Here is a 12,243-nt window from a genome sequence, read left to right as displayed (position 1 = left end):
AGAAATGTTATTTAATAATGTTTAAATATGATTTTGAATCTCTATTAAGACTGATAGCAATTATTAGAAGCACGATGACCAGACCTACTTTCGCTTTCGCTTTTTACTCGTAAAAGAAGTGCTACCCACAATTCCTTTCGCGTTAGTACACAGGTCAGAAAGATCGGTGTGTACACAATGTCCGGTGTGTACACAATGGTTATTAAAAAGTATAGTATTGTAAAAATGTTAAAATATTATATTGCTATTTAAAAATCTCATGTTTGTCTTACTTCATAATTTACCCATTTTTGCCGGAAATTAGCAGTCCGGGACGGCAATACATTATAATTTTAGGAAGGACTTAATAAGTTTTGTTTTGGAGCAATGTTTATTGATAGCGCTGTGTTAATACTAAACCATATGTATATCTCCATGCATTTCTGACGTAATAATAAAAGTGTCATTATCAAAGATCAGTGTTCTTAAAAAAACACGCTGTTATGGACATCCTTTTGAAATTGAAATTCATTTATTTTAATGGGGCTTGGTAAATGTTTTAAAGATTAGGGGCATTCCTTCTCGACGAGGCCTTTATTGGTGTTAATATAAATTCACTAAATAAGTGGTATTAGCATTTAACGTATTTATTGAAATCTTATTTAAATCAATGTCTAGGACAATGAAACCATAGTATAGTGATAGCACAATTGTTGTTATTCGAACAGGTCATTGTCGATGGTATTTAACTCCGCTTTATGATTGACATTTTTACCAACATTATTCATAGTAAAGAACATCGCGACTAAACTGTGTGGCAGATAGTGTTATGATAGTTGTCATTGATAACAATCTAATAAAATAAAAAGGAAGTATACATTTTCCCTTTTTATTTGGGTAAATTTCTTATTAAATATCTAAATTCATTTTAACTACTTACTTCGTCTACAAGTCTTAGCCTTTAACCAGGTGCATTGTTCTAAAAACATTACTTGAACATTTTACATTTAAGAATGCTTCAAATGCGCCATATTGCATTCATATCATGCATGTGTTGTTGTAGACAAAGTACATTTCAATATGTGCCACAGTATAATTTTCTAGGTTTCAATTTATGGTATCAATTATAATAAATATTAATAAGATGCACCACACATAGACCCAGAAGATGTCATTTTACTTATTTGCTCTTGTTCAGACAAAACAGGGTTTTGATTATTTATATACTACGTTTGGTAAATGAAATTTTGTTTAGATGGTTCTCGAATGTCATTCTCGTTTCACATAAGGTGTCCGTACTGTCATAAAATCAAATCAGTGAATGCTATTCTCACAGTTAGTCCCCATACAATCATTTAATAACTTCAGCGAATATCGAGGTCTGAGGCAAAGTACCTAGAGAAGGTTTGTGTTTTTCTTTGTGTTTCTGATGTTGGTCTTAAGTGGACGTCTTTGCCTGGCGGAAGTGGCGGCCGTCCGCGCATGCGCAGCACGGAGTCCGACTGTGGTCGGCGAGCGAATCGAGAATACAAAAGTTTCTGTTTTGTTTGCAGCGCACTGGATGTGGGTCCACTCGCAACCGGATCTGAGTTCGGAACATGAGCGTCAGAGTCCCTCCTGCTGCTGCTACCCATCACGTTATACGGCTTCATGCCGTACCAGGCGTCAAACGTGGACTTGTTTGCGTCAAGCCAGGAATCGTCACTTCCGTTTCCGGCCTGGTGGTCGGCGTCTTCTAGATCGATGATGCCCGTAGGATAGTCGTCGGCGAGCCCGTTGAAGCTGATCGGAGTCACTCCCGTCTGCAGGTGCGGGTATAATGGAAGCTCGTATGGAGCGCCGGCGTCGGTCCCGTCCATGTCGAAGCTATGCAGAGTGTCTGTGCTACCAAATGGGGTACTCGCCTGCGTGGCATTCCGGCTATTCAGGGTCTCACGGCTGTTCGCCGTCCACGTGCTCACACCGGAAGTGGGTCGATATTGCAGCGCTACATCGGGAGTCATAGTATTGGCTTCCTGATGTCCCATGTCAAAAGGTTTAGGCCTTCTCGACGTCTGTTCTGCCTTTTGGCGCTTACGTAAGCGCTTTCGTTTACGAGTGTCCCTGCTTTTTTGTAGCTCTTGCTCGTAGAGTGCCTTTGGCGTGCTTGGTATTGGGGAACTGGCAACTCTTTGGACATTTGGCTCGATTGCTTCATTTTGTGTTTTGTTTGATATCGTCACAGCACTTTTGTCAATCACGTTTTGCTCACCGTTATTTCGGTCAATCGAGCCGTCTTTAAACGACAGTGAATTGTTTGTCTCTAATGTATAACTAAGATTGTTTTCAAGTGTTTCGCTCTCATTACCTTTATTACTGTGTGTATTATGTGAATAATTTCCGAACACAATGTCGTCTCCGTCGCCGTCACTGCTAACGTCAGTTAGCTGCAAGCTAGCGTCGTATCGAACAACACTCGGTAGCGCATTATTAAGTACTTCCGGGTCTTGATCGGCGTTTTTATTTGTTTTGTCTTGTAAGTGTGGGAATCTTGCGCCTTGTCGCGACTGTGCTGATTTCGCTGCATTTCGGGACTGCGGTGGTATCGCGTCTTGTCGGGTACGTGGTGATTTCGCGTTGATTTGAGTTTTCGGTGATTTCGCGTCGTTTCGCGATTCTGGAGATTTCGCGCCTTGTCGGGATTTCGGTGATATCATGCCGTCTCGCAATTCTGGTGATTTCGCGCTGTGTCGCGAGTATGGTGATTTCGCGCCATGTCGTGGCTGAGGTGATTTCGCGTGTCTTCGCGAATGGGGCGGCTTAGCGTTTGCGTCGCCAGGCGATGACCTGAATTTTATGGGATGATTAAGCTTCTGTTTTAACTCATGTCCAGTCTGCGAAGCTGAATTTGGTTCATGTAGCGCTTGAGAGGGAATTGCACCATTTTGCTGCAAACTTAAATTGTGCGTGTCTGTCCGCAACTGCAACGCGTTTGAGTCATGTCGCTCTTGTGTTGGCTCCCCGCTCTGCTGTTTTCGTCGGATTAGAAACGTCGGGGAGTGGCCATGGGACACGTCATCCTTAAGGCGAGGGATCAGTATATCGGTCGCAGACGGATTCTTCCGCTCGTTTTCCGATAAATGATGGCGGGAACCACTAAAACGTGAAGGTATGCAGTCAGCATGGAATATACTGTGATCTTACTACTAATGCATTATGCATTGTAATTAATGTTACATTTTGAAATAAGTTTTACGTTTCAAAGAAGGACTTTTTAAGTTTGTGTTGTTCATAGTATTGCCTTTGAAAAATTTTGCTGCAGTGACTGAATATCAAACTTTTATCAGAATCAAGTTCAGTTTCACGTAGAAATAACATGTATGTATTATTCAAATATAATATTTCTCAAATATTCATAAGAAAAATGTTGTACGGACAATATACTTTATATACAAAATACACGTAGGTTTGTATGATGCAATCAAGCCGTGCATGTTGATACCGCGAGGTTTATATAGCCGATATTGAAGCACAGATAAACGGCATGAATCACACGCTTTCCGCAACACTTATAGTCTCCCGCCTAGGGACCAGCGGTTTTTACTTTAAATGACCGAATGTCTTACAAAGCGCTTATAAATAATGTTAAACTTAAAAATATGTTACAACTTACGCGGGTATAATGATGTATTCATAATTACGGACGTCGGTAGCATGAATAATCATGCACTTTCGTAGATTGTTATGTTGGATATACGGACATCTTAGTCTTAAACCGACATATTTTGAAATAATAATTCCAAGTATCGACCTTGCGTGAAAATAAAGGTTTACATATAGGTTGATCATCAAAATCTTTAATATATCGGCCTGCTGTAACAAACACATCAACACAATTGACAATAGTCTTCGATATATCGATCGTGTTTTTATAAAAAAAGGCCTAGTAAAAGTTCACAATAATGTTCGATATATTGACCCTGCGGTTATTAAAGGCTTATATAATGTGTAATGTTGAGAATAGCATTCGATTAATCGACATCGTTACCAAATATGTTTATATAAAGATGTCACAACCCTCTAAAAGTCGACCGTGTGGAAGTTATTTTGTTAACATGGAATATGGGGTGTGTGTATAGGGTGTTCAGAGTACAGAAAGCACTTTGTCGGTTTGGCAGCAGCTCCTGTAAAGGACGGGTACAACTTAACAGTGTTTCTCGCCTGACAATCATCTCTCACTTTTGATTCCGTGACCTTGACCCAACCACATCCTGGTTCACCGCTTCTGTTGGTGGGCGAAACGGAGTGAGGGGCTTGCATGTTTCGTACGACCAGCTGTTATTTCTTAGAGAGGAGACACTGGCGACCAAGACTCAAGACAAGTCCATTGAAGGGAAATCAAGAGACCAAGACTGCCAATCCGAAATGGTCAGGGTCCGAAATAAAAACGCCTTTCCCCAGGGTGGATGCGAACAATAATCTGCTGGAGCATACTCTTCTATCAAGATGCCAACACAGGCAACAACCACTAAGAACACTCTACGTAAGTAGAGTAAGAATGCGTGCGGAAAGATCCAGGAACGGACGCACGAGCTGTTGCACTACCGCTGAGACAGCATAAGACTAGCCGAGGTCAGGTGGGTGGGTTTATGAGAAACATCAACAGACGAAGGGCACAATATACGGTTCAGTGGTGAGGATTCAAAACATCGCCACGGGGTTGCTTCCATCGTAAGATAGGGTGTAGTCAACAGCGTCATCAGTTGCATCCCAGACTCTAGCAGGCTCATCTTCATCCGTTTCTCAGTGATACACCACAATATCACTATCACCCAGGTCTACACGCAAACATCCCGAGGTAAGACATCACCATCGTCCAAGGCGACTGGAACGAAAAGTTGGGCCAGACGCCTACCAAGACTTGTCAGGGACAATAGGTAGTTTGGCATAGGATTGCCCAAAGACAGAGGGCTGAGACGTCTAGAGCACGCTAGATACCGCCTAACACACTGCAACCCCACAAAGCCATTAGACAGCGATATCGCACGCTTCAAATGGTTAAAAACACAACCAGATCGATTTTATACTGGCGCCGCAATGATTCAAGTCCAGACTCAACAAGGCGAACACTAGAACGTTTGTTGGCGTAAACATCGGAAGTAACAATGACATAGTTCTCACCACCATTACGCTGAAACTAAACAATACGCGCATCAACACGATCCCTCGCATAAAATTTAACTTGTAGACACCGAACGATCAAGCGATAACCGAGGCATTTCAAGTACGATTGGCATGTGTGCAGCCCTGATTATCGCAGACGATGACATTGGCACCGTCACTGTCAACATCAATTAAGTCATCTGCCGAAGAAATTCTGAGGATAAAGAGAGATGGAATAACAAACAATGGATGGCGACCGAGATCATGTACGTCTGCGATACATGGAGGCACATGTGGAGGCGAGGGGAAGATGAAAGAGGCCAATGAGGAAAGGGTTGAGGAGCAATGTATCAACATTGACAAAGAGATGTCAAAAGGCAGCAGAAAGAATGTCTACAGTACCCTCAAGACCCTCATAAAGACCAGTAAGCGAAAAGCAACAGACGCGGACGGGAACACATTCTGACCAAGTGTCGCAGTCCTAAACAGGTTGACCTAATACTTCAGCGACCTCTTAAACTACCCGCTTTAACCAGACTTCGGTCTCCCTCAGAATGATCCAAGACCAGAAGCTGACAACGCAAGTCGTTCTAACCTTAAGGCAAAGATGAAGGGGGCAGTGTGCAGTCTGAAGGTAGGAAAATCCCCGAGATTTGATAACGTCCCCTCCGAGCTGATTAAGCACAGAGGAGAGGAAACGACTGCAGCAACGACGGAACTAGGTCAGAAGTTCTGGGGGGATAAAACGTAATCACCCTACCGCAAAATGGCAAATGCACGAGAATTACCGCATCCTGTGCCTCATAAGCCATCCCAGCAAAGTCGTAATACGCAGCATCCTCAACGGACTGAAAAACTGCCAAAGAACTGCCGGCGGAAGAGCAGGCTGGATTCAGAGCTGGACGGAAAACAGTGTCACAAATCTTCAACTGCTGATTCATCATTAAGAAATACCTGCAGCACCAACGTAAGCTCTTCTCCAACTTCATCGACTTTAAGAAAGCGCTCGAATGCGTGTGCCATGATTAACTTCGACATTTCATTAGAGGATTCTACATTGACGAAGAGCTAGTGCGAGTCATCCAAGCACTCTACGGAAATGCCAGCAGCGCAGTACTTCTCGATGGAAAGATGGGTGACTTCTTCAGGACATCAGTGGGGGTCCGTCAGGGATGCTCTCTCCCGTTCTGTTTAACCTTTTTCATGAAAAGATACTGTTGGTTACCCTCTAAGACCAACACACCGATCTCAAACTTTAGACTCGCTGACAACATTGACCTCATGGGTGGCACCATCAGTAAACAACAAGGCCTCACCAACAGACTCTATGAAAGAGCAGGAGCATACGGAATAGAGGTCAGCACGGAGAAAACGAAGATTATGGCGAACTGCACGAACAACACCAGTGCATACATCATTATGAACGGATTGAAGGATTGGCCAGCTTCAGGTACTTGGGGACCACCAATCAGGTGCCAGAACCGCTTAAGTCAGAATAAGAACCGCAATGGCGATCGCTGCGATGACTAGACTGAGCAGGATGTTGACAAGCAGCTACATTGGCTTCCCAACCAAGCATAGGCTCTACAAATCCCCCGTAGTCTCCTATCGTAAGGCTGCGAGGCATGGGCTCATCATGCGGACACTCAAAACGCAAGATACAGGCCTCAGACGAAGTCTCTCTGAAGACTGCTCCGAATCTCCTACGTAAAGCACAAGGCCAACGAGTATGTCCGGAACATGACAGCATCACTTGTTGGTCCACAAGAACCCTGCATGGCGATTATCAAACGACGAAAGTTGTCTTTGTTTTACACGTCACGATTCAAATCTCTGTGCAAGAATGTTCTCCACGGCCATTTAGAGGGATGCAGCCGTCAAACCGTCAGAAAAAGCTGCATTGTCAATATATAAGAGTGGACTTCCCTCCCGATAAATGAGCTACTCCCTGCAGCCAACTACAAATCTTAAAAGGCGGATGATCTTTGTGTCGTTGTCCCTCATTTTTCCCCAAAGGCCAAAACGGTCAAGGAAATGATGATGATGATGATGATGATGATGATGGTGATGATGATGATGATGATGATGATGATGATGATGATGATGATGATGATGATGATGATGATGATGATGATGATCAAAAGTTTCATGTTTGTAGGTTAAATACGACACAAATAGGCAATTAAAATAAAGTAATGGACATGCTATATACAAATATTGCACCTCGCAGGAATCGATTTCCTTAATCTATATTGCCGATCTAGAACCGTACATGCGAGATGATTATACTATAAGTTGTGTATTGTTCTCGTAAAATCTAATAATTTATAATATTTGGGTACCGTTCTGATGTGCTTCATTGCTATGCATTGTGTTGCTGCTCTGTGTGTTTTTATTTTGATGTGGTTTTTGCTAAGTTGTTTATGTTGTCCTTGTGATGGTTCCTCTGTACCTTTTTGCTAAGGGTTGAATTTGTGTTTATTGTTTTTCTTTGTTTCACCATCTGTCGTTTTTTGTGTGTTTCTGTGTGGTAAGGTGGTTTTCTTGGTGAAGGGGAAATGTATCCAATAGAACCGATTGTTATTACGTCTTTAGCTGTTGTTTGTAAGAATTTTGCTGAGTTTGTTATAATATTCCAACACGTAAAACTGAGACGAATTTAATAAAATTGTGTTACGATGGGACGGGGTCGGGGGAAATTCACAACAACACATTGGGAAGGTTCCGACTTTATGTACGCATCATCTAAATTAAGCACGGGATTATTATTCGTTTATCACATCGCATTTTGTTTGCAATATTCACGTAATTTCGTTCCTAATTTAACGCACGAATATCACAGATCCGGTCTAGGTAGCACTGGCGTCCGCTCAGACATCGGTCGCGGCATCGATACGAAAGAGCTCACAACGAAAGTTCGATTCCTTATGGGCAAGTCCGATTTGGGTCGCAATGTTCGTGGTACTACTAACCTTATGGTAATGTCCGTATCCGTGTCGAGTTCTTCAAGTGCCATATCACTGTGTAAAATCTCGTGAGTCTCTTTAAGTCCGTGCGATCGAACGTGACTTCCGGTGGCACTGCGCACATGCGTCGAAACACTGTTGGACTGTTGGGAAATGTGGTTTCTTTGTGGGAGCACGCGCGCGCGCACCTCATCCGGCATTTCCTGCTCAACGGGCTCTAAGTCCTCAGCGTACTGCACGTTCAATCCCGGGACATCGAACGTCGGACTAGAATCAGGACTATGAGGCGGCGATGGTGGAGGAGGCGGCGGTGGAGGTTTGATCAGCACCCGAGTGTTTCCATTTTTAGTTCCAGCTTTCCCGTCCGCCCCGTTTCGGGGGGAATGTGTGCCGTTTACTCCGGTAAGCACGAGTCGCGGCACTCGAGCAATTCCGTTGACGTCCGTCGTGGCGAAGCTTCGCGTGTGACGTATGGTCGTCCGGGCTCTGCTGTACAGGCACCCCATTGCGGCACTGAAATAGGGTTCACATGCGCCATATTTGAACTGCGTTTATCATCAATGAACTATAATGCATTTGAAACCATAACGAGCATTCAACCGATGCGATTAAACAAACTTAACATTACTGGACATATGTAGTTTAAATTTTGTATAAACATGAACAAATAAAATAAAATAAATAATTACCTGGGCATTAAAATTGTTTAAACCAGCTTATGCCATGCTTATAACGAAACATTAATTATAAAGACTGAGTGTCTAAATGGGGAGTGGATCATTTCGACTCATTCCGATTTTATTGATCACCCAGTTCACTAATATTGAAAAGAATTTCTTAAAAGGTACTTATAATTGAAATTGATAGCCATTCCTGATAACGTCAGATTTTCTACGCTGATTGCTTTTATTTTGTCATTTTCCGTGTCATCGAATTTGAGTATGTATTAACCAGCGTTAGGAATGGCCCAAACATTGTTAACATTGTGTGACATACCATGTCTTTATATCTTTACTTCTTGACTGGCCTTGCGTGTAACGCCGACCTAGATCAAAGGCCCCAAATAGACACTTTTTGTTTATTTGCTCACATTAATATAATATGCATATTAAATTGCATACGAGTTTGGTTAGAAGTTATTTAAAATGTAGTGTGGAGCATACCGCCTAGGGCACTCTGGATCAGCAGACGATTTATCTAATATTACGGAGGATTCCGGAGATAGTCGATGTCTAACGATTGGCACTAAGGGTTGCAACGCATACTTGATGCATGTTATCGATTTATAATGTAAGAAGTATAATATAAAGCCTCATGAACTGTTTTTTAACAAGATGACTTGCTTCCTTGATATCTTATAGAAGTTTCATATAATTGAACACTAAATTATCAATAATATATTTTAATAATGGACTCTGCTTTGGTGAAAAATCAACACAAAATTACGCTGAAATGTTTATACTCTTTCGATTTCCTTCTAGTATTCGGTTCAACGGACATTTTTTGTACAAATACATTCAGTTTAACATTTTTTATCTTCAAAGGTACACACCTCTGTGATTTTGCTTTAGGTTAATGACAGAAAACTAAATGAATAGTTTGCTAATCCATAAATAACAAACAGTACAGATGAAAAAACTTAAATTTATTTTCGAAATAAACAACACAGAAACGTACAAAATAGTTTGCCCATTCAAAAATGCGCCGTGTTCTTTAAGCAGTGTTGCGATTTCAATTATTACTGACTTCTTTATGCCATAGTTTCCGAACCGCCACGAACGTCTTTCTATGACATGGGAGGCTTCGCTACACTGTGATGCCTGACCATACGTAATAATATGATACTTTACGCCTTGTTGCGATTTGTTCACGATTTGAAAATTACACTTGTCAAAAAATGACCACGGTTTGATTAGATACGATTACGTACGGTCCTTTGAGGGCGTTTATTCCACGAATAAGGTCTCGATCCAATACGATCGGGCTTCTCTGATCAATACGTTCATGTTCGAGTTGACATGTTACCAAATGTTAATCAATATTCAATGCTCTCCTTTGCGATACAATACGACTGAGGTCGCGATATCTTTCACGATTTTTTCAATGGTATTCCCGATAAGAACCATAACTAGACCTGTCTGATAAACATACAACCCGACAGACAATCGCTCTAAGTTTTGAGAACGCAAAATTTGTCACAGAACGGGGCGTTTTTATGTGATTGTGTATGTGTGTTCAAAAGATCAACTGAGAATTTCTGAAATACGAATCAATTATACGATCTGTCGCGCTTTTTACGATAAAATTAGATCTTATGCGATGATTCCAAATAACAATTTATCAAAGTTGATTATATTGATCGTAGACTTACGATTGCAGAACGGCTTAGACCTGAAAAGATCGAAAAGGATCATCACGATTAGTGCCCGATTAGAACCGAGATTTCAATCGTGGCGCAAATCGTGATACTGGGAACGTCACATTAGTCATTCAGGAGATATTTATTTAAGTCGTGTTCTGAGAAAACTGGGCATAATGCATGTGCGTAAAGTGTCGTCCCAGATTAGCCTGTGCAGTCCGCACAGGCTAATCAGGGACGACACTTTCCGCTTTTATGATATTTTTCGTTTAAAGGAAGTCTCTTCTACACGAAAATCCAATTAAGGCGAAAAGTGTCGTCCTTGATTGGCCTGTGCGAACTTCACAGGCTAATCTGGGACGACACTTTACGCACATGCATTATGCCCAGTTTTCTGAGAACGAGGCTCATTATATCAGTCCAATCGTGCCTCAAATTAGGCGCATCGTAAAGGACATTTCACCTACCTTCAAAAATATCTTTACGGAGCATAGAGAGATTTTTTGTTAAACTATGGACACATTTTTACTGTAACAAGATTGTCTCAAAATTGTTCAGATCGATCGACACGATCAGTTACGATCCGTAGGGCGAGTCATGTAAAACCACATATCACAACGTAGTAGATCGTATTTTAATAAGCTCAAAGGGTTATCGGATGTTCGTTTAACAGAATACACGAAATTAGTTTGTCTGTCACTTTGGAAAAAAACATCTCTTACATAGCTGGCTGGCTAATCTGTAAGAAACACGTTAAATGACCAATAAATAATTGTATTACTAACCTGAAAGTTCGTGTTATACTTACCTACAAGTTCCAGTAAGACTTTCCTGGAAATTCGAATATGACTTACCAAGATGTTCCAGTATTACTTACCTGGAAATTCGAGTATGACTTACCAGTGTAACTTACTTATAAATTTAAATATGACTTACTTATACGTTTCATTATGACTTACCTGTAAATTCGAGTATGACTTACCTCTAAGTTCCATTATGATTTACCCATTAGTTCCAGTATAACGTACATATAGGTGCCAGTATAACTCGTCTATAAGTTCCAATACGCGTATGACTTACGAATAAAGTATGACTAAGGACGCAGGGAAAATTAAATGGGTAATACAAGATTCACGCGTCACGTTTTTGCAGGCATGTTCTGATTTTCTGTTTACATATGTGTCTTGTTCTGAACAAATTGGGCTAAATGCATGTGCGTAAAGTGTCGTCCCAGATTAGCCTGTGCAGTCCGCATAGGCTAATCAGGGACGACACTTTCCGCTTTTATGGTAGTTTGAGTTTCAAGGAAGTCCCTCCTTACCGAAAATCAAGTTATTCGGAATGTGTCGCCCCTGGTTAGCCTGTGCGGACTGCACAGGCTAATCTGTGATGACACTTTCCGCACATGCATTAAGCCCTGTTTTCTCAGAACGGGGCTCATATGTACATATTATTAAAATCTTTATAGACGCCCATGTCGCGTGTGATTATTTCTGAGATAAGGATGAAGCTTGAATAGCTATCAAACCAGTTTATACCCGAGTGCTTTGCATTTGCAGGTTTCAAGTTGGTGATCTCAGGTTTAGTCATTTTATGTTGATGGTTTGGGATCTGTTATAAAATAAGTGAATAACACCAATAACTTATCTCCTGATATAGTTTCTGATGTTTCATTGTTTGCTTTATCACGGGGAGTGGTGGGGGTGGGGGGGCATGCGTATTAGGGGTCTTACTGTGTTTAAGTGAGGTTCGTTGGAACTGACTTACAAAATGGCGTCGTTTTGATGATTTTCGTAA

General features: G+C 41.5%; 1 protein-coding gene across 1 annotated transcript; it reads right to left on the bottom strand.

Annotated features, from left to right (window-relative positions):
- Positions 1–733: 733 nt before the first annotated feature.
- LOC127833975 (uncharacterized) lies at positions 734–8,595 on the bottom strand. Its single transcript, XM_052359498.1, has 2 exons — positions 8,094–8,595; positions 734–3,114 (listed from the first exon to the last, which is right to left on the bottom strand). Exons 1-2 carry the CDS (start codon positions 8,591–8,593, stop codon positions 1,344–1,346), a joined length of 2,271 nt encoding a protein of 756 aa, XP_052215458.1. The 5' UTR covers positions 8,594–8,595; the 3' UTR covers positions 734–1,343.
- Between the last annotated feature and the right edge of the window lie 3,648 nt (positions 8,596–12,243).

Source organism: Dreissena polymorpha, chromosome 6, assembly GCF_020536995.1.
Source record: "Dreissena polymorpha isolate Duluth1 chromosome 6, UMN_Dpol_1.0, whole genome shotgun sequence".
In the NCBI taxonomy this organism is placed as follows: Eukaryota; Metazoa; Mollusca; class Bivalvia; order Myida; family Dreissenidae; genus Dreissena; species Dreissena polymorpha.
Note: the sequence above shows the minus strand (reverse complement) of the source record. Positions and strands in the feature narration are given on the sequence as shown.

Excerpts from the sequence above, each read along its gene's own strand:
- LOC127833975 (XM_052359498.1), bottom strand. The coding sequence starts at position 8,593 with ATGGGGTGCCTGTACAGCAGAGCCCGGACGACCATACGTCACACGCGA. Across the intron at positions 3,115-8,093 it reads GATACGGACATTACCATAAG|TGGTTCCCGCCATCATTTAT; the intron begins GTTAGTAGTACC and ends TTCACGTTTTAG.